At 45.6% G+C, this 23399-nt stretch overlaps 1 protein-coding gene across 15 annotated transcripts in view; it reads right to left on the reverse strand.

Moving 5' to 3' along the window:
- Nucleotides 1-23399, reverse strand: part of DENND1A (DENN domain containing 1A) — a 512085-nt gene that overhangs the window by 196771 nt on the left and 291915 nt on the right. For all 15 annotated transcript variants that reach the window (XM_045470412.1, XM_045470408.1, XM_045470411.1 and 12 more), the window contains one exon: nucleotides 7397-7442. In XM_045470412.1, coding sequence (XP_045326368.1) covers nucleotides 7397-7442 — 46 coding nt within the window. The remainder of the gene's footprint in view (nucleotides 1-7396; nucleotides 7443-23399) is intronic.

Here is a 23399-nt window from a genome sequence, read left to right on the forward strand (position 1 = left end):
TTTTTTTTTTTTTTTTTTTACATATAATTTATTGGTGTAGTATTTTTAAAAAGCCCTTCACATCTGTTATATCACTGAATTCTCACAACTCCTTGAGGGAGCAAATACAATCCTAATTTTACTGACGAGAGAATGACGTCGTGAAGAGGCTAAGTAACCCAGCCCCGGTTATAAGTATAGTCAGAGCCCTTCTCTGGACACACATGAGGCCGCCAGACACGAACTCCTGGGTCCCTTGGCCACCATCCCCCGTCCGTGCACGGCATGGAGGCCACCCGAGAAGGAAAACGTCAGGTGAAGCTGGGCCTCTGCTCAAGACTGAGACGGGGTTAGGCATGATCCACACGGCCTGAGTAGACGGCGCACAGGGCAGAGTCTCTGGGTCCTCACAACCCCATCGTGGCCGAGGGACTAGACAGAAATTATTTTACCTGAGCCTCAGCTTCCCCATTTGCAAATGTGGATACCCCTTCCTGGCGGAGAGATTCCGAGGAATGCTCCAAAGTGAAAATGGGTAAAGTACCCGGCACCGTGTCCGGTGTTGAGCAAGGACTCAGAAGATGTCCCAACCCTTGGCCTTTCTTGCCAGAGCTCTCCCCGCGAGCCTGCAACTGAAACTCCCAGGTGGAATGTTTCAGGCAAATATCACCTTCTTACAAAGCAGGAGGAGGACTACTCAGCACTAACAAACCTCACCCGGGATTTCTCAACTCCTGTGAGGATACATATACAGGTCCCCACTCCCATCTAGAATAGAATTGTGGCTCCGAGCTCTGCACCAGTCTCAGCTTTAACAAGGGTGAACTACATCTCATTACCCTCTACCTGTGGAGTCCTGCGAAGAAGCAAATGGCACGATGGTCAACAGGAAACACTCCCCACTCATATGAAACTGTTTAAAGATAAATATATATCTATTAAAAAAAATGAATAAAGGATTAAAGGCTTTCTCTGCTGAGGGAAAAAGGGAAAAGAAAGAACTAGTTAAAATTGTGCCTACTCATTTGACAGAAATTCAGATTCTTTGAGATGCAAAGGCAGGGGGGAAGGGTTATTTTTCTTTTCTGTAAATAAGTAAATCCTGTTATTTTGTGTAAAAAGCCGCTACTTACCCCGGGAGCCCCTCTGGCTCCCAGAGACTGAAAGGAGCTCTGCCTTGGCACCCGGGTGTGGCCTCAGGAGCGGTGCCTCAGGGCTGTGCCAAGCACCTGGTGCATCTGCAAAATCAGGTGTCTTTCTAGGAGCTCCCGCCAAGCCTCCCCAGGGAGAGGATGGCGAGAAAGAGAACAGAATGCTGGAAGCCTGGTCTCCTGCCCTCGTGAACCCATCACATGCCTCTTGAAATTGCAACGGTGGCAGAGGTAGCAAGGGGCCGGGGAATTTGGTTTCTAGGTCGCATTCCCCCTGTTCCAACTGCCAGTCTAAATGTCTATCCTCTGGGCACCTGGGTGGCCCGGTTGGTTGAGCGTCCAACTTCGGCTCAGGTCATGATCTCCAGGTTGGGGAGTTCGAGCCCCACGTCGGGCTCTGTGCTGACAGCTGGGAGCCTGCTTGGGATTCTCTGTCTCCCTCCCTCCCTCCCTCTCTCTCTCTCTCTCTGCCCTTCCCCCGCTCATCACACGCACGCACGCTCTCTCTCTCTCTCAAATAAACAAACATTTAATGGATTAAAAAATAAATTTATATCCTCAAACTGGGCTGTAGAAAGAATATCTAATTCATGAAAAGTACTTAGAAACGGAGAGGAAAAGACAAAATCTAGTAAAAGCGGTGCTTAAACCCTCGAAGAAAGTCATCGCTGCAAACACCTCGGCCACAGCATGGTAGCAAGGGAGCCGTTCGGAAGCTTGGGTTTGGGATGCCAACACATCTGAATTTTATATATATGGTTGTGGTGTGTAATTTACTTAAGAATTACCTTGATCTTTATAAATATCAATTTACTTTATTAACATGGTTAAGCAGTTTCCAAGCATTTTATATGGAAGGACTGTGTTTCTAATGGCCCAGAAGGAGAAGGCCTGACCATGTCCCTCCCCTATTTACACACTTCAATGGCTCTCCATTGCCCTATAAAGTTCAAACTCTTTAACAAGGCTTACAAGGCCCTGGATGGCCTGGTCCTTGCCTGCCTACCTCAGCTCTGCTCTCTCCCTTCGGCTCTGTGCTCCCGTCACACACTGAACTACTCCTACTTCCTGGAAAGCTCCATGGTGGTCATTTTAAGTCTTTGCAGATGCTGTTCCCGGTTTCCCTGGCTTCAGCTTAGGTGTTCCCTTCCTGTCAGAGGCACAGCCCTCGAGGCTAGATTTGGTGTTTCCCCTGCCGGACCCATGGCCTCCCAAATTCACTGTAATTACTTTCTACTTGCCTGCATCTGCTCTAGACGAAACCCTGTGAAGGCAGGGATTATGTGACGCTCGCCATTTCGTACAGAACCCCTAGCAGGATGCAGTAGTTGGTACTCAGAAGGCTCTCAAAACATCACTGTAGAAGGGGACGTGGACCGTGTGCCCGGCACAGACCAGGCACTCACGTATGCTGGACACACACAGGACTCATGTATTTATTTAATCCTTCCCATGATTCTAAAAGATGGGTGCTAACCGCTGTTACAGATGAAGAAAGGGAGAGACAGAGAGACAACGTATCTTGCCCGAAATTACTACAGCAGGACAGTGGTCAAGCAGAGGGTCGAGAGTGCACTCAAATTCTACAAAAGGACCGTTCCCATCCCCGAAAAAGTGTCTCTAGCACTGCAGACCAGGAGAAAATAGGGCGACCACAAACTCTCCTTCCCTAGGTAATGAGGACGATGGCCCTGGTAACCTAAGAGTCTCTGAAACATGCTCCCAAAGCTACCGACTTAACAACGTAAATGGCTTTAAGCCCACTGAGGAAACAAAAACATCAACGGTTGTTGATCTCTGTTGAACTCTTTATGTGCCAGGCACTATGTGAGGCACCCAAAAGCATTATCTCACTGGATCTCCCAACAATCCTGTAAGGGAGATGTGGCCACTGTCCTTGTTTCATAGGTAAGACAACAGACGTTAAGAAGTCATTACCTTCCCCAGGATCACGTAAGCAGGAAGTTCGGAGGGCTAAAATCCAGAGTCCACGTTCTAACCACTGCACTTCACCACCTCTGTGTACAGGTGGGGTATGATACACAGGCTAACCCGAGCCTCTGTCTGCATCTGTGCCATAGCTATCGCTTCTCCTTCCTCCCTCCTGACCACCGGGATACACGCATACGATATTCTGCCTACATCCCTCGTAGCACTCTGAGGCCTGGACACAAAGCATTGTTTGTGAGGCTTGGAGAGGAAAGTCTTCATTTATCAAAACGGAGAAGCACCATCCACCAGATGTAACCTGGCACCTGCTACCAGACCAGGCACAGAAGAGGGGCGGCAGAAACGTCTCCTGAACTGAACCGAGGTGGAGAGAATGAAAGGAAACAGGCCCTGTGGAATCTGGCCACGTTTCGGTATTTCCTAGCTGCCAGCTAACAAGATCACTCTCTCCAAGAAGAAACTAGGTCCATGCCAATACCCTTGGCTATCCTGCTAACTTACCACTAGCCTCAAATTAATGTTTGCTTAAATGAGAGAAAGAATATAAAAAGGCGGAAGGAGGGGTAAGAATCCGGATTGACTATAAACTTGTCACTTCAGAAGGAAGGCAGACTCTCGAAGGTGACTGGGTTACCATTCAACAAATAGCAGGGGCACCCTGTTAGAACGGAAGACCAGAATGAGGTCTTTCCCCAAAATAACCTTTTTTTCAAATGAGAACACTAGGTTATAATTTATATTTCCTTTTGTGCAACAAATTTGAGTGTCATAAAAATGGTTAAAAAGTCTTCCTATGGTAGCTTTTTCTAAACTTTTATGAACATCTGCCACATTCATTTGAAGTTTAAAAAATTCTGGCACATATGCAAAGGCATAATAAGGTGCCTATAGCTTTCAAGAAAAAATAACAAGACAGTCAAAAATAAGCCTTTTGCTGAATTGCCAGTAAGAAAACTAGTGTGCGAGAGGAGATGGGCCTTCCCAAGCTCCTTCCTTAAAGAGCTTTCCTTTGGCCCCAGGTACGAGCTCCTCCCCAAGCGTTACAGCCCATGGTGCCTGGAAGAAATCTCAGGGAAGCATTTCTCTCCCTTGAAGAGTATAACAGAACCAGATAAACCCAATCAAAAAGAATGACTAGAGCATTCCGAGTCTGAGCTGAAATCCACGGGAGGAGATTAAGAGACTAAATTCCACGATTTGGTAGTTCACGGCTACCCAACACACCCGGGAAACACGACTTTGCTTGGAAAAGTGGTTTAGCTGGCCTCAAGAATGGGGCAACGACTGATCTGGCTTTTCTTTTACTGCTGATCACACAAGAATTTGGCATGGCAAACCCCTCCCCAACTTCAGTCAAACAGGTCTAACACTGATCTTGCCCAATGCTTCCTGAACCTTCTCACGTAAAACCCCTCAAAGGCTGAGGAAGGAGAGTGGATTTGCACCCATTCACCTAAAGGCAAAACTGTCTCAAGTTTCAGCTTCAGAATTTACGTATATTTTGCATTACATGTTTTACTACCAGAGGTCTTTTCAAAAATTCCTTACGATCATATAAAAAGTAAAAAATTTACTCCACCTTTAAGTAAACTTATGGTGCTGGCTCCCTGGAAACAGTGAGGCTCTGAATGTGTCCTGGGATCCAGTTTTCCAAGCACGCACTCAATCCTTCTTTTCAGAAAGTACGTGCTCGGCGTCCTGCTAGGTGCTGAGGCCACCACATGAATGCAGCACAGTCTTTGTTCTCAAAGAACTCATACTTCTAGGGATGACGGAGAGGACAGAGCAGCAGACAGCTATCATCCGGGGCAAGGAGTACAGTACGTGAAAGACGACAACTGGGGACTTCTGGGAAGAGGTGGAGAAGGGCAAGCTTAGCCGGAGGGAGGGGGTGTGGAGGAGGGATGTGGGTGTGCTTATGGATCAGGGAGAGCACTGGCTAGCAAGGGACAGTGAGAGGACAGCAGTGGAGAGAGCAGGACATGGGGGAGGGCAGAGAGAGGCTGGAAGGCGGGCTACGGAGGTACGGCGACGAGGCGGAAGGCACCCCACCACGTGTCGGGACTTTGGCCTGACTTCATGTCCGTCTCCCTCTCTCTACGGCCTAGCAAACTGTTCAGAACACAGAGGCCTTCATTTTGCTTATCAAAGGAACGAATAAGGCTTCACAGGAATCTAAGAAAGCAAAGAAAAAGGTCATCGAAGGCAGTGAGGAAGGAACAGGTGGAGAGAGATGTCAGAGACCTGGTGACTATTTTCAGAGAAAGAATGAGGAAGAGAGGAGAACTCAGCCATGCTTGGTGTGTCCCACTTTGGTGCCTCTGCGGGCAATGGTGCCACTCACAGACCGGGAACACCAGAAGGTTGTGTGTGTGTGTGTGTGTGTGTGTGTGTGTGTGTGTGTGCGCGCGCGCACGCGCGTAACACATTGTCTGGGGAAGACTGAGTCTGAGACATCTGTAGTCCATTAGGTGACAATCCATCAGCACTTGAAACTTGGCATCTGAAGTTCAGAGAAAGAGAAGCCAGAGGAAGTTCAGAGCTGAGAGTCACAAATATCACGTTGGTAGCTGGAGCAAAAGCCTTACGAGAGATGACTAGAGGGCATGTGGAGAAGAAAAGCAAGCTAAGACTAGAAACGTGGACAATGCTGAAGGTAAAGGGACATGAAAAAGAGTCTGAAAAAGCCTGTACTAGAACAGCCTGGAAGGCAGGAGGAGGGGCCGGAAAGAGCTGTGGACTCTGATAGACCAAATGGTCTTTACATTTGTGTCTCAAACTCTGCAGCGACTGGCATGAAAGGTCGGTTAGAAAAGTATTCACTTTCAATTTTTCACACAGGAGCCTTGAATACACCCCTAAACTTGACAAACAAAGGTAAAACACAGAAGAAATCTCTTCAATCTGATCTAAATACACCATCCGAGATCGTCCATAAACTGTGTACTGTATGTGCTCAGGGCTGGGTGACGACAAGGAGGAACTGTTAACAGAATGTAGGAGCCACATGGCCGTCCTGTCAAATTAGAAATTTGAGCAGATTTCTGTGGTCTATTTTGATCAAGATTCTCAATGTCAAACAAACAGGTTTTTCGATAACCAACTTGTTTCATTTTCGTAAGCACAATAGCACAGTGTGCAACAGTTAGTGAAGAAGCAGGTGGTCCTCGTCGACGTGAAATGAAGGCAACAGAAGAAGAGAAGTAGCACTTCCTTTAAGACATGCAAAGCATCATCACAGACGGACAGGGCTCTAGATTTTCCCTCTGGGAGCTTATCTCCTGTGCAAAACAGGCAAGCCCCCCACCTCCCACCCCATTTTGCTCTAGTACAAATTTAAGCTCTCTCTCTCGAGGAGGGAAAAGCTTAAGGTTCATGTCTACAAACCAATGGCACTTACAAAAGCACACAAAAGCCCTTTAAAAGAACTGCTATCTAATTGGTACAGCCATGCAGAAAGCAACCTGGCACCAGATTCCTAGCTTTGACCAAGCATTTCTACTTTGGGGCGGGCGGGGGGGGGGGGGGGGGTTCTGTGCTAAAGAAATAAGTCAGGGTGCGGAGAGAGCCTTATGCATAAAGATGTTCACTGAAATGCTATTTATAATAGTGAAAAATGATAAACAACCCAAGTGTCCAACAATTATAGGAAAATGGTTAGGTTGTGGTATATCCAAACAGTGGATGGACAGGCAACAAATTAAAAATTATTCATATTGAGAGTGGATTAAAATATGTAGAAATCTCCATGCCATAATATTAAGTGAAACAGACCTAAAACTATATATATAATATGTATACATATATATATCAGTTATGCATATTTATACAAAATATATATTCACAGAATATAGACTAGGAGGAAGAATAATAAAATGCTAATAGTAGTTGAGTCTGAAATAATGGTATCGTGGACACTTTTCAACTTTCTTCTTTATATACCTACCTACTTTTTTATACCATGTTTTTGACAATGAAAAATGTCGTACTGTTACAGTGATTTATAATAAACATCATTTTGAAAAGCAAACAATTTCCCTTCCCTTTCCTCCTGCCTCTCTGAACCTCTCTCCCTCACCCATGAAAACTGACAACCTCCAAGCAAAGCGGAAAAACGCTGGAAAGCAGAGCCCAGTGGAAAGGGCCTCCGCCGGATGCTCGGCTCTGTGCACCTGCGAGGGGGCTGAGCATGAGGTGTTGGTTCGACACGCTCCCACGTGCAGAGCTGTGAATCCCGAGACTGTGTCTTTTCCACTGCCGCATAGCAAAACAAAGCCGCGAGTAGAGAGATCTGGGGAGGAAAGGCGCCAACTTACCTCCATTAAACTTAAATGGATTCCTATGAGGTAGGGCATGGGAGCACTGTGAAGAGAAACAGAGACACACAGCTGCTTTAATGTCTGTTGCTTCCGACAGAAAATTACAGATGGTTCACTATTTGGAGAAAAACTGTTTTAATAAACGTATGCACAGTTACATTTCCTTTCACAACAAAAATCTTAATGTGACATTTTGTTCCCAAGCCTAGAAACTTCAGAAGAATTTCAAAACGTGGGTAGCATTAGAGGCAGCATGGGCGGTATGGGAAGAGCACTGACCTTGGTGTCAATCCCTAAGTAGCCCCATGTGAGCACACGGCCTCAGTTGCCTTATCTTTAAAATGGGATACCGGAATCAAGCTGGCAGCTTGTGATCAGAACGAGAGAACATACACGTAAAGCGGTTAGTAGAGTTCGTGGCACAAATGGACACTAGTGACAACAAATCGCCACAGTTACAACAGAAAAAGCAGTTAACAAGGTTGGACGCAAGGTATAATAGGTTTCAAAGAAGACTGATTTTTTTTTTTTTTTTATTTGATGTTTCCTTCTGACCTCAAGAGAGGTGATCTAATTGTCCATTCTGACTGGCCTAAGTACATGGGGAACTTCGAGCAAGCCTCCCCTCCCCGACTGCACACACACCACCCAATTCAAAAAGCCCCTTCCGACTGCTTCATTCACAGGGCAATGGTTCCCTAAGTCATCAAATGAGAAGATGAGAACCCAACTCCAAAGCTCTTAAAACCTGGGCACTATGGATTGATCTTCTTTGGTTTCAGGAGCGCGCGTGTGTGTGCGTGTGTGTGTGCGTGCGTGTGTGTGTGTGCAAGCATGCTCGCACACATTGTGTGCATCACATTATGATGCTACTTACCAATAATAAATGTGCTAGGTGTTATGTGAAGAACTGCAAATTCATCTTTCCTAATCCACACCAACAATGGCATCAGGTAGGCTTTATCCCCAGTTGACAGAGGAAAGAATAGCCCCCAGAGAGCTGAAATCACTTGTCTAATGCCACAAAACACAGGAAACCTGGGGTGGCTCTGAATTTCCTCCTTCTGGGCCACGCTGACTTCATAATACTGAACCTAAAACCCCGGGACCCACCTCCCATGCATGTATTTCCTGGGGAGTAGGGGATGGCAGTCAAGGAGGAGGAGGAACGGAGTGTCTCTCCAGTATGCGACACATCCTATGAAAGGTCAAGGGTGTTCTGTGAGCGTAGAGGAAAGGTACCTGGCTCCATCCAAGGTGACCAGGCACCTTCCCTCTGGGGCAGCCAGGAAAGCAGAAGTGCACCTACAAGGATGGCTTTCTTGGGGACAAGAACCACAAGGATAGAAATGAGAAAGGAGAGGGGTGCATCCACTTGAATACTAAGGAGTTTAGGCTTTATTCTGAAAGCAATCGATAGGGAATGAAGGTTTTTAAACATCAGATGTGCATTTTAAAATTGCTCAAACATTTAAAAATAAGAGAGGGCACAATTCCCTCATTACCATTCAACAAATAAAATTCTTCAAGCAAAAATCCTTCCCCAGAATATAAAATGTCCTCCTCACTACAGATCTCAGCAGTAATAGATCTTGGGAGCCTGTAAAACAGACTTGAATATTAGCAGCACAGTTTGGGAACTATTCTTCTAGAAGACTTTTTGTGTTTGATAACAGCCAAAGAAAGAATTATACACACAACTGCACTGAAAGTGGAGTTGTCTTTTCTGTGCTTTCTTCTTCTTCTTCCTCTCTCCTTTTTAAAAAAGGTATCTGCTGTGCACATTCAGCTTCTCTTCGCTTCTAGGGGCAAGGAAATGCCCTGCGATATTTTTTCCCCTTAAACTGTAAACCATTAGTTTAGCTGCCAGTTACACAAATACTCGAACTTCCCAGTGTGCCGGGCTCTGCTGTCCAAGCTTTCTCCAGGGTACGCTGAAATGAATGTGTTTCTAATTAAGTAGCTTCAGGAACACGACAGCTTCAATGTCAAAAATACAAAGTCTGAACCCTGGCAGGAAGTCTTAAGACTGCAAATGTCTCATCTCGTGGAACCTTGCCTAATGTAATGAAAGGAAGCAGGAAGAGAGAATTCCAGAAAAATGGCCACTTATTAATTTGTCCAGCCGCACAGCCTAACACATAGAAGGGAGGAAAAACTCCAATCTGTAACATTTAACCGAATCTTAGCAACTTTTCCAGCTCCTGCATTGACTCATGCAATTGACAAATGACGTGGGGTTTTCATCAGATTTTCAGAATTGAAATTCTAGCCGGTGAGTTAATGTACAGAAAAAGACCATTCAAACAACTGTGAGGAAAAGGTGAAAACAAATACGGAGCAAGTCTCCGTCTACCTCAAGTCTCTTCCCTGAAAAAGAAATGTTTTCTAGAATTTTAAATGCATAGGTTTTAATGCCATGCCCTTTTGTCCTGCAATAAAAATCAACGATATTTTGAAAGACAGGAACAGTAGTCTTGCAGGAGTGATTGCACGTGCAAAGAGGGACAAAGTGAGACTCATCATTCAGGTATCATTAGGTAGGCATTTTTTTTTTTTTAAGCCCAATAATTTTCCAAAGAGTAATCACGGCCTATCATAGAAGTGCAATTTCTTAGTCAAGTATTGCTAGGGCTGCAGCAGCTCTGTATTTAGAAAATATTGAAAGCACACTTACTCTGAAATCACAGCAGCCCCAGCTTTTGTATAAATGCAAATTTGGACAAATACCTTTTACACTGTCATCATTTGCTTACAAAGCCTCAAATACTTCCCTGAATTGACTGCATTTTCACTAGGCAAAGATACTAATTACAAATTCCAAGTGGGGAGAGGAAAATGGAAGAAAAAAAAAAAAGGAAAAAGAAAAAGAACAGAAAAGAAAAGAAAAAAGAAACCCAGAGTCCGCTTAACATCTCAATGTGGCAAATATGTAACTGGGTAATCCTAGGTGGGTCCTGAAAGTTTCTGTTCTCCATAAACCTCAGTAGTTACTGCAGATACTGACTCGTTTTCTTTGGAAATCTTCTTTTCTTTGTCTTTTTATGGTAAGGAGAAATTTAGGGGACAGGGGATCACATCACCTGAACGGTACTTTTGTTTTCACGTTTTCCTCACCCAACATTGGCCCACAATAAGGAACATATTTCTATCTTTGAAATTCTGGAGTGCATATAATTTGTTTTTTTTCTCTCTCTCTCTCTCTCAAAAATAAACAAACATTAAAAAGGAAAACAATTTTTAAATAAATAAATAAATAAATAGGCAGGCTCTGTTAAGGTGGGAATCCTTCAGGACTACTGCAATAACCCACGAAGTGCCAGGCACAGGAACAGCACGTGGTAGGCTCGGTAACCTATCAAGTCCAGATGGGTTCTCTTTGAGTCCCTGACATGGCAGGTCCCACTGGACCCATTCTCTGAGCGCCCAAAGAATGGTTTGATTGTATCTCAGGAACAAGATACAATCAAACCTCATCTAGAACCTGTCTTCCTTTATTAGGTCCCCAAAAGAACTTGTCCGTTGCTTCTCAAGAACACAGCAATGCAAACATCTGCTCAACAGCAAATGAACAGCATGCTTATCTGCTGTTGGTCCCTTTCAGCCTTCACAGTGACTTTACATTTTAATGGCGATTCTAAGTGTGATGTTGAAGCCATTTTAAATGGCATTTAGACGCAACATGTGCAGAACCAATAATGCACACAATTAAAGCGGTGATAATGTTAACAGCTATGACCAAGTTCACACAGAGGCAGGCCATGACAACTGTGTCACAATGACCCTATGGCCGATGGCAACTGTGGGATGCATCGTGCTTCTCCGAATAGCATAACAGGGTACGTCTCTATTAGGCCTTTGTTCTCTGGGAATTACTGCAGTATCTGACTTCATCAGTTACATTCTGGAAGAATAAAAACTATTCTTCCTTCCTTCTTCCCTGCAAAGGGAAGCTGGTGTCAAGGCAGTGACCTTTACCTGAGAGGTATGTTTAATTTGAATCCTACTAAGGGGAAAAAGAACTAATATTTATCGAGCTACTACAACCCAGCCGCTTTTAGGCGTTACTTACACACAGTTCTCAAGACAACACTGCAGGGTATTATCCACAAGTGTAATATCCACAAGTGTAATATCCACACTATTATCCACATTTTCAGACTGGGAAACGGGCTCAGAAAGGTGAAGTAATTTGTCCAACGTCACACAGCTAGTAAACGGTGAACCTGGAACCACAGTTCCAACCTGGGGCTGTCGGATGGCTGTGCCCATGCTGTCTCCCGAAACACACTTGGTACTCAAGTCAAAAGAAGTGCTGATGTCCCAAGGGGGCTACTCACCCAATCCTCCTATGAACTCAGGCCTTTCTTACAGCTGAGTTCTACGCAGGAGCTCATTCCCCACACCGCTATGGCTCCCGCAGACTTAGGAATGGTGCTGCGGCCCCGTTCATGATTACTGCACGTCCACAATTTGTTTCATTCCCTTCTCCAGACAACTAGAGCCCTCTTAATTATGTTCCCCTGAGGTGAGTGGCTACTAATTGGAAAAGAGTGAGGTTTAATAAAAGAAGGTTGGCTGCTCAAGACACAAAACAAAGCTTCCCAGGACAAAGGGGGAGGGGCGGGAGGACCCGCGGAGAGGAGGGGGCCCCCCACCCCCAGGTGAGAGACACCTCTTCTTCGACCTCAGGAAGGAATCAGCTACTAGCCCCTGGGGCTGGAGGCGGCGGGGAGGGGGGACGGAAGGTCCATTGCTTTGCTCATCCCCATAAAAATGCAAAGTCAGCACTGGAGTTCACATGCTGCAGGGCCCAGTGGACCTCTGCGAGGCACACACCTCCTCAATCACATCCCGGACGGACCGGCTACGGGGAGCCCAGGAGTCTTTCCTCAGTCCACTACTTTCAAAGGAAAGGCAAACTCTGAAAGAAGTCTTAATCATTTGAGCTTCTCTTTCTTCTTCGGAAAAGAAACAAAAGTGCAAATACAGCTTGCCAAATGGTTTAAATTCTGCTCTGAAACAGTGGGGCCCGGCATGCGTGGGCAGGTTAAAGGACAAGAGGTGGGAGAAAGGGCTCGAGCGAGGACCTCACAGCACATCTTGTCAGAGAGCGCACACGATCGTAGTTCTGGTCTCCGACGGATGGCGTGCAGGCCGGTATAAGGGCCAGTGTGCACAGGGAGTCGACAACAGCGGCCACCGTTCACCGCATGCCCGCCAAGAGCCAGCATCAGGCTAGGGGCTCACCAGGCATTTTCTCGGCGGCCCCTCGCGGCAGCAGTGTGAGGCAGGCACTACTGCTACTGCCACCATAAAGGTGAAGACGTGAAGGTCATGCAGGTCACACAGCTGGCAAAATGACAGAACAGACCAGAACCCAAGTCTGCTCTGCTGAGACAAGACGTTTCCCAGAAGCCCAGCCTCGGCGAGGCCAGTGGAAGGAGGAGGGGAAGGAGATTAGGTCTCCTCTAATCTGCTTTCTGAGGGCCGGTCAGCAGCTGGACCAGGTCTCAGCCGTGTCACATCATGTCCCGTCAACGCCAATCCCCACCTCCCCTCACCAGAGGAATCCTCTTGTTCCCAGCCTGCCTCTGAGCCCTTAGTCATGCGGTGTCCCCTGGGCCTCAAGCCCTCTTCCTTCAGGTCCTCCTGAACCTGCGTGCCCATTAAGCACCATTTCTCACAGAACCCCAGTGGTTGCAAACACCTCCCTTCTTAGAGGCTTCTGTGTGGGTTGCCCACTTGGCATAAAGCAAAGGTTAATTTGCACAGTTATTCTAGATGGTCAGCCACAGGAGAACCCAACTGTTTCCTGTTTCCCGGAGTCAGAGGGCTGTGCAGGAGGCTTTAGCTACCTTATCTCATTTAATCCCCCAAAGAATCCAATTTATACCATCCATTTTACGGATTAAAAAAAGGATTCTCAGAAACCTGCCCATGGTCACAGTTAATGGTGATTCCAGCTCAAATCCCTCTACTGCAAAGTCTTTTATACTACTCCTGCTAAATATGAACCTCCCTTAACCATTACGCTAACTTAAAGAAAAAAAAGTCATTTGACAACTGTAATTGAAAAATAAGGGGCGCCTGGGTGGCGCAGTCGGTTAAGCGTCCGACTTCAGCCAGGTCACGATCTCGCGGTCCGTGAGTTTGAGCCCCGCGTGAGGCTCTGGGCTGATGGCTCAGAGCCTGGAGCCTGTTTCCGATTCTGTGTCTCCCTCTCTCTCTGCCCCTCCCCCGTTCATGCTCTGTCTCTCTCTGTCCCAAAAATAAATAAACGTTAAAAAAAAAAAAATTAAAAAAAAAAGAAAAATAAAACAGCGAGTAGATAGTCCACAGAATAAATCCGTTAGCCTTACTCCCTTAAATGAATTGATACTCTTTTTTTTTTGTTCTAAACAAGCTTTAAAGAAGGTTAACACAGCAACAAAAGCCGGAAAGGAAACAGGGGCAAAGGGAAAAATCGCAAGCTGGGGTGAGGTTTCGCACACTGGCTGGGAGGGCCACAAATCTGGCTGCGACACTCCAGCTGCCGACACCCACCCAGGAAAATAAGATCGTAACAGGATTCACGGCGTCCGTAGAGAAAAATAAACTAGCCGCTCAGGAGCTTGAATTTTAAAAAGGCAACTGGGGACAGAAAAGAGAAAACTAACATCTTATGGCACGTTTATTATGTGCTCAGTGTCTTTCATATGCTGGTCAGTCAACCAACAAATATTACTAGGTGTCAGGCATCACATCGGGCTGGGGACACAGGAGAGAACAGTTCTGGTCCCTGCCTATCTGGAATTTACAGTTAAGAGTAGGCATTAAATAAGCGTATTAGAGTATGTATATAAAGTGCTATAAGGAAACATACAAGGCGTGGTGGGGCGGACCTCAGATGACCTCACTTCATCGTGGCAGCAGTCTTGAAAGGTTGATCTCCATAATTTACAGAGGAATCTATGGCTCAAACAGATTAAGTGACTCGACAAAGGTCACAGCTGGTAAGAGGCAGAAAATATGGCTTGAAAAGTGGAAGGGGCACAAATGCCATGAGTTAATCAAGGTTCTCTTAGGGGAAAAAGGTATTTAACTTCGTGCCTGGTTTCCACCCTGCCGTCCCTGATTTATGAGCGATAGCCCAGGATGAGGACCCGTGAGAGGACAAGAGCAATCCCAGACCGGGAGAGGAGGCACAGACCATCCACTTTCATGTGTGCTTGGGTAGCCAGAGCACAGGGCTCACAACAGTGGGGGAGCTGGGTGTGCACGGTTCGGGCGCTAGAGATGGTTTGCTAATGCGACACATGTCTATCGCTGCAGCTGATGCGTGAAAGGGGGGAGAGGGGACAGTGCCCTTCTGAGTGGGGCCCTGTGGCTTCCTGGGGTAACCCTGGAAGGGGGGGGAGATGGCTTTCAGAGCTTTAAGCCCCCCGAACCCAACCTAAATGAATACGTGAGCTACAAAGATAACGCCTGGGTGAAAACCTGGAAAGGTCAACATCAAAGCCTGAAGTGGTCCGCCCTTTTGTGCCTCCTCAGTCTACCAGAAGGAGACATACTTGGAAAACATCAAGCAGGGCTCCATGGCTAAGACCGCTGCAGCAGGAGAAGTTAATCACAGAAAAAAAAGGTCAGGAGACAGGGCTCTCTATTGCCCCAGAGAGTTCAATGAGAACCATAACAGCCGGAGCCAGATGCAAAGGGAAATCTCAAGTTGGGATCCACCAACAGCCCGTGAGACTCTCATAGAAATGCAGGAATGAATGAGGGAGGTTTGAAAGAAATGAGGAGAGAAAGAGAGAGCGTGAAAGAGGTTTATGGATAAATCAAAAGAAAGCAAGCCCCTCTCGTCAATGTAAAAATTCAGAATGCAACTAATAAGTGGGGAAAATTTCTTCTTTTTGTCTTTCCAGGACTAAGATATGTCACGTGTCAAGATGCACGGCATCCAATTACTTCTTAGCCTGGCCTCTCAGTCTTTCAAATATTTAAGGGCGATCACAAACCCACTTCGGTTGAGAGATTATGCTGAGCCTAGCACTGTGCTGGTGGCCCCATGGACTCTCCCTTGTCCCAACAATGGAGAGAGGCAGGGGCACTTGTCCCCAGAGTCCTGCCATGAGGTAACTTCCTCCACTGCTGAGGCACGACGGCACTACTGTGGCTCCTGCTCTATTGGTGTCCAGGAACGTGTCTAGAATCTTTTTGCTATAGAGACCACTATGCTGTGCCACAGAAGTGCCACAGTCTTCTTTTTTTTTTTTTTTAATTTAAAAAATTTTTTTTTCAACGTTTATTTATTTTTGGGACAGAGAGAGACAGAGCATGAACGGGGGAGGGGCAGAGAGAGAGAGGGAGACACAGAATTGAAAACAGGCTCCAGGCTCTGAGCCATCAGCCCAGAGCCAACGCGGGGCTCGAACTCACGGACCGCGAGATCGTGACCTGGCTGAAGTCGGACGCTTAACCGACTGCGCCACCCAGGCGCCCCAGTGCCACAGTCTTCTAAGTACTGGGTCTAAGACAGGCTCCATGTCAGGGAGGAGTGAGGAATCAGACACAGAATGTGTCTCAAGAAATGGAAAGCCAGGCCAGGGCTTGGTCGTATAAGCAGAGGTCAGGGCCATCTGTGTTCCAGGGAGGCCAGTCAGACACCGGGGCAAGGGAGGCAAGCCGTGCTGCCCTGTAACACATCAGGCAGCAGGGCGGGGACTGGCAAGGTGGGCCCAGTAGGGCGGGTTCTGCCGCTCAGAGGTATATGTGGCAGCAGAGGAGATGGAGGGCCTCAGGGCGGGTGGGTGAGCCGACAATCCCCACCCCCAACTGGGGAAGGGCCAATCCCGTGGTAAAGGGGCACGATGTCTTCTCTAACCCTGCAAGTCTCTGCCGCGTTGCGGGCACGAGATGCTGAGGACGGATAAGCTGTTCCGCTGCATCCCTAGCGTTTGGGCCAACAGGGGCACCTTGGAGGGGCCAAGTAAAGGGTCGGATGCCAACCACCCACATGGATTGCTCATTTTCACAGGACATTTGCTTTCTGCTGGATATGTTTGTGGAAGGTTAAAAAAAATGTATGTTTTAAAATAAGGATGAACTACCTTACTAACAATAAAGAATGTATCAAATTTCTAATGGATCTATGTCAGGATCCATTGATCACTGAGCTCAGGTCATGACCTCGTTTCATGATCTTGGTTCGTGAGTTTGAGCCCCGCGTCGGGCTCCACGCTGACAGCTCAGAGCCTGGAGCCTGCTTCAGATTCTGTGTCTCCCTCTCTACCCCTCCCCCACTTGTGCTCTCTCAAAAATAAACAAACATTAAAAAATATTTATTAAAAAAAAAATCTAATGGACCTGGAAATAGTGGTGATGGTTGCACAACCTTGGGAATATACATAAACCCACTGAATTGTAGAGTTTTAAAAAGGGTAATTTTTGCAGTATATGAATTACATTTTAATTAAAAAAATCAAATGGGGGGGCGCCTGCGTGGCTCAGTTGGTTAAGTGTCCAACTTCGGCTCAGGTCATGATCTCACAGTTTGTGAGTTCGAGCCCCGTGTAAGGCTCTGTGCTGACAGCTCGGAGCCTGGGGCCTGCTTCGGATTCTGTATCTCCCTCTCTCTCTGCCCCTCCCCTGCTTGTGCTTTGTCTCTCAAATAAATAAATAAATAAATAAATAAATAAATAAATAAATAAATAAATATTAAAAAATTTTGTTTACATCAAATGGAGAACTTGAACCTATAGAACCTACAGAACCCTACCTTCCTACAGAATCTATAGCATCGATAATACAAAGAGCCCAGTCTCTTCTCTCTGCCATTTTTCCACCAGGAAGACACTTTACTCATACATTGTCCAAAACTTCCTCCAAAGGCTCTCAGCATTCTCAGTCTTGGGTGCTGCTGAAGGAAATGCACGTGCATCTTGTCGTAGGGCTCTGATGGTGGACAGCAAACACATTTTCAGGTTGTCAGGCTTTTCACGGACAACCATATTTTTAGCTATACTTTGGTGGATGAGGAAACTGAGGCTTGGAGACATTATGTGATTCACCCAAAGACATGTATTCAGTGGGACCAGAGCCAGGATTTGGACCCAAAACTTAACTTGTCTCCTACTCAGCCTCTCTGTTCAAATGTCAGGGTCAAGTTTAGCCAATTCTTACTAAGAGATCTATCTGGAAATCTGTAATTTCCTTTTATTCAACCAACACACACGGTGCATTTCCCTGCTTCTTCTACCTGGGACTGAAACCCTGGCCCTCATCCCATCCTCCTGCTCCCAGAGGAACTCCTGGTGTGGTGTTCCACCCTGTCTTGGTGACTTGTTGCTTCTTAGCTTAAGAAAAATCTGTTCTCCCATTCTTACCTGGAGACCTGAGTTCTTTTGTGAAGGACTGTTTTCTCCTACCTTTCTAGGCCCAATGCCAACCCAATGGGTTGTAGTAGGCACTCATAAATACTTGCTGCACAATAGAAATGACAGTTTTTGTTCACTTATTGGAATAAAATCTTTTTTTTAACATTTATTTTTGAGAGACAGAGACAGAGCATGAATGGGGGAGGGGCAGAGAGAGAGGGAAGACACAGAATCCGAAACAGGCTCCAGGCTCTGAGCTGTCAGCACAGAGCCCAACGCAGAGCTCGAACTCACGGACCTCGAGGTCATGACCTGAGCCGAACTTGGACGCCTAACCAACTTGAGCCACCCAGGAGCCTCTAGAATTCAATCTTTAACAAAACCTACCTATCCTAGGGTTTGGTATATATAGGAGAATTTTAGCCACACCCGTCTACCTAACCTACTCCCATTCTACCTGGGGGTTGTGTATTTCGACTGGATTTTCTTGGGCCATTTATATACATTCGTATTAATAGAACTATAAATACGTATATGTAGTTATTAATAACAAAAAATTGTACGTACTATTTATAGAACACCTGCTTTGTGTCAGTAATTACTATCCATGTTTGACAGAAGAGAAAGGAGGCTCAGAGAGGTTCAGAGAGGTTCAAGCTAGTGAATGGGGAAGCCAGAACAAAGCCAGGTTTTTCTGTTTCCACCACACCACACTTCATTGATTTTTATTTCTGTCACTAAGAATATCAAGAATCCCACTAACTTTAGAATCAATTTACTCCCTATGCAAAATCTCATGGCATCAATGAAGACAAAGATTCGACTGGGCCTAGCTCTGGTCATCCAGAAGTCACTTCATAGCTGTGTCGAGACTGATGCCCTCCACCCACATGTGGACCGTGCACCCTTGCACATTTCAGACCGTTTGCTAAAAATTCTAGACGGAATGCATGATGCAGCATGTGGGGACCGATTCAGAACATGACAGGCAGCATGGATAAAGGATCTAGAACTGGTATCTCTCACAGAGAATCTGAGCATGCCCAAGCTGAGTGGAAAAACGGCTTACAGAATCCTCTAGAAATGTCAGGAAATAGAATGCATTTTACAAAGACAAATGCAAAATTCACACCTTAATTGTACACATAGGATATAACTTTTTGGTTCAACCGTGTCCTCAGAGAGCATCAGAATTAGCTACTAACGTGGCTCTTGATCTGGCTGGCCCCTGGGGGACAACGTGAACTTGCCCTGATCTGCCCTGGAAATATTTTGTCAAAAAGGTGGGTCCACAAGTGTCCAGAATAACCCAAAGACACAATTCAATTTGGGAACTGACTGGAGTCCTTATTTAGGACTACTTCTGAAAGAATAAGGCAGAAAAAGGAATTTATGTGGGAAATACCATGTGGTTTCTATTGGGACCTTTTATTAGCAACATTTAATTAGCATAGTGCCCAGTACGCAGTAAGGGCCCTATAAATGTTTTCTGAATGAACAACGTAAGTCTATAATTAGCAAGTTATCAAGAAACCTACATGAAAAAATTTTTCACCAAATCTTGGTGATGGGTGCAACTTGTTCTCTAAAACTTTGGAGGATATTAATAAGGAAAGCTTTAACATGAGGTGGCCTTACATTTCAAGGGCAAGCTCTACCATTTCTTAGCTGTGTCACAGTGGTTGAAATCACTAAACCTCCCTGAGGTTCAATTTCCTAATCCATATAGTGGAGCCAGTACTATTTACTTTATGGCCTGATTTTGAAGATCTGCAGTAGTGTTTATAAAGAGTTTGGTACACACTACTCAAGAGATGGTGATTATTATAATGAAAGGAAATGCAGATTCTCATCAGCAAGTTAGTCCTTCTGTCCCAGAAATGGGCAGGCTCTCCCAACACTGGCCAAGGTCAGGGCTGCCATCAGCCAAGGTAGGGGAACATTCTCATTTTCACTTTCAAAGTCAAGAAAATGGTACAGATCTAAAGTAGAAAGGAACCAGCAGCACATGTTTTTAAATATTCATAAGGGCTGGAAATGTCTTACTCCTTTCGTTTTCTCTGCCATCTGCTTTTGTTTCTTTTCTTTTCATTCTTATGCCACAGCTGCAAATGAAAACAACCATACAATAACTCAAGTTAAATAAAAAAAAAAAATCAAAATAAAAACAATCTGAGGGGTAAAAAGAAAAGATGAATTATAAAGTTTTCCCCTGAGCTCACAGAGCAGCAGAAGCAAGAATGTTTGATGTGAGTTAAACCTTCTGGAAACCAAAAATCCATGTCCCATGTTTATAATAACCATGATAAGAACAACCACCATTTACTAAATGGCCTGTGTACCACTGGATGACCAACATCTCTGATTCCTAAAGCTGCTCTTCAAAGTAGGTAAATTAAACCCACTTTACAGAAAAAGATATTGCAGATCAGAGAGATAAAATAGATTTTTAATGGTGACACTGCTAGTAAGAGATGAAATTGAGAATTGAACCCAGGTCTGTCCGAATCCAAAGCCTCAGCACTTTCTTTACCACCCTCTCCAAAAATGGGAAGGGAGCTGAAAATTTTAATTTGGGAAATATTCAGGGCAGACTATTTGTACTAAACTGATTTATTCAGATAATTAAAATCTGTGATTATACCTCTAATTAAAGTTAACTCAGATAATTGGTTGCTGTATTTGTGAATGTGCAATTAGTCCACATAATTGCGGGGATTTCAGCATCATACTTTCCACACATTCACCGCATCCCAGAGCTTTGGGCTCCTGGCCTCTGTTCTACACTAGGCTGCATTAGAGCTCTTGGGGGCTCTGGGCCCAAGCACCATGACTTGCGATACCAACAGCAGGATCTGGACTCAGCCTCATTTAACATGTCTTTGTCCAGAAGTCAATGAACACCTCATCTTCAAGTGCCATGTAAAAAGCTCTTACAGCCTACACTGTTGTCCTGAAAACCCCGAGCAGCATGTACCTGAAGAAAAACTGGCAGCAGTGGTCCTCATGTGTTAATTACACTTTCGAAGTCTATTATGCATAGAAAGGGCACCTGCTGGCAGTGAAAATGACTAGAATCTGCCCTTCCTGTGCAGTGAGTAAATTGAGAGTTCATTTCTACAGGAGATAATAGTTTTCAGATTCCATTTCGTGTATCCCCTGCATGGGGACGTACTTAACATTTAAATCATCTGCAGAGGAACAAACCTCCTTCAAATTTACATGTTTCAAGCTCCTAGCACTTTACTCAAAATGCTAGTTATCCCTGCTGGCTCTTACCACCAAGGATTAAACGCAACAGTGGTGAAAGTCACCGAGCACAATAGAATAAAGTTATTAGCATTGACTCAAATTTCAGGACATTTGTAGTTTCTGACCAAAGCAGTTGGTAGCAGGCTGAAGGTGATCAAATCAAGCCTTGAATGGAGGATCTGTTTTTCCTCTTGGGGCCTTTTATTTCATCATTCTTACATCTTGTAGTTAATAAACAGATACCAACCCCCACTGGCCTGCAATCATCCTCTGGTCAAACGTCAAAAAAAGTTCTACTGTGAAAACAAGAGACCAGGAAAGGGACCGCGATCACATACACAGAAAATGGAGGCTAATCAAAAAACCCACTCAGGCTCTGAAAAAGACAAGTCTTCACTTGGATTTTTTGGAGTGCAAGGTGGGGGATACAAGGGCTTAATAGTTTTCATTGTCAAGTCTCCCTCTTAAGGAAGACCTGTCGGCATCATCGCTCTCGGACAGGCCGCTACCACAGCTCATGAGAGGGCTGGCGTTGAGAGAGGAAGTTGGAAAGAGGATCTGGGATCACCTTCCACAGCAAAGAGCAATACAGCCGATAAATCCTTTAAGCAAACAAGAATGGAGGGCTGGAAATGACAACTGGCTAGAATAAATGATTTTCTTAAAGGGAAACTTGTAAGCTATGGAAACCATACTTTTTCACTGGAGAAACAGAATAAAATAAAACAAAAATCATGCAGCATTCTTCTCCCTCTTCCCCATCACCAATCCCTGCTAACACCGTGGTGTATGTCCTCTTTGATTTCTGCCTGTGTGTATCTGTGTGTGTCTACATATATCCACAATCATACATCTACATATGTACACATATCCACATTTTTGTGTTTTATATGCACACACGTTTGTTTTTATAAAAATGGAATCATACAGTACACGCTATCTATATTGGAGCAAGTTACTAAACCTCTTGGGGCCTTGGTTTACCTATCTGTGAAATGGAGCTAATAATACCTGCCTTATGGGGTTGCTAGAAGAATTAAGTGACATCACAGACTGGGGCACAGGAGATGTTCAACAATGGCAGCTACTGTTATCGCTGTAACTGACAAAGCATTTTTCTCTGCACGGTTCTGGGAACGTAAGCTGCTAGTTTTAAGCTAGCTGACAATTTAGCCACCAAAGCTTCCCAAATAATGGAAAAAAAAAAAAAAGTTGTACTATTTGGGAGGCAGAGGAACTGCAATGACTCTGCCCCCTCCTACCAATACTGGCACTCAGAAGCCCACAGGGCCCCGATCTGAGGCTCAGCATCAAGACACACGGGGGTGTCTCTTCCAGGGATAACCTGAGGGCTTCTTCTTAGAACACGTGCCTGGGCTGAGGTGTGCAGGGAGAGTCGGGGGTGGGGGAGGGGGTGGGGGTGGGACCAGAGACACAGGCATAGGGAAGGGACCCATGTCAGTGTGTATGTATGGGTACAGGGGGCCCCCTGTCTGTGTGGGAGTAGGTGCCTGTGACACTATTACATGGTGGGGGGCAGGAGGTGTGCTAAGGAAACTGGGACTCACTGTGTGAGTCTTAGGGAACACATGTCCCCTTTCTACCTTTTCCATCTACTCCCCTCACCATCCTCCTCCACCTCCCCTGGCTCTGTGTCTTGTCCTCTTCCCCCCTCTCACTCCCCCTACCTCTTTCTTCCTTTCAGAGCCTCACGGTCCTCCTCCACCCAGCCCCCCAGTCTTTCACTCAAACAACAACAAACTACTAGATAGCAAACACAGTCCTCTCCTCTGAGATATGTGGCAGAATGGAAAAACCAAGAGAGTTGGTTTAGAAGCTCAAGAGGAAGTGGCAAGTCTAAGCAGAGGGACAGTCCCTTAATTTCTTAAGAGGTGGGAGAAAGGCACAGATAAAAACACCTGCCTTGATAAGGTACTTAATGCCCTGCACTGCCCTGGAGAGGGTGACTGATTTTTACTTGATGGCCCTGAGTTACATCTTGGTTGTACACATGACTTGTTGGGATGAGAGCGAGCACAACACATTCAGATTAGGAGTCCTGCGGAATACCTTTAAGCTCCCAGGACAATTTTACTACCTCGACGAACCTTTTCAGTAACAGGATTGCAAAATGGGCTGGAAGAACCCAGCAAGAATTATGACCTGGACTCAATCTGAACTGATGGCAACTATCCTAAATCACCTTTTTTTTTTTTTTTTTTTTAATGTTTATTTATTTTTGAGAGAGAGAGAGTGTGCGCGCACGTGAGCAGGAGAGGGGCAGAGAGAGGTTAGGGGAGTACCGAGGATCCAAAGCGGGCTCTGCGCTGACATTAGCGAGCCTGACACGGGCTTGGACTCGCAAACCAGGAGATCATGACCTGGGCTGA

Source organism: Leopardus geoffroyi, chromosome D4 (genome assembly GCF_018350155.1).
Source record: "Leopardus geoffroyi isolate Oge1 chromosome D4, O.geoffroyi_Oge1_pat1.0, whole genome shotgun sequence".
Lineage (NCBI taxonomy): Eukaryota > Metazoa > Chordata > Mammalia > Carnivora > Felidae > Leopardus > Leopardus geoffroyi.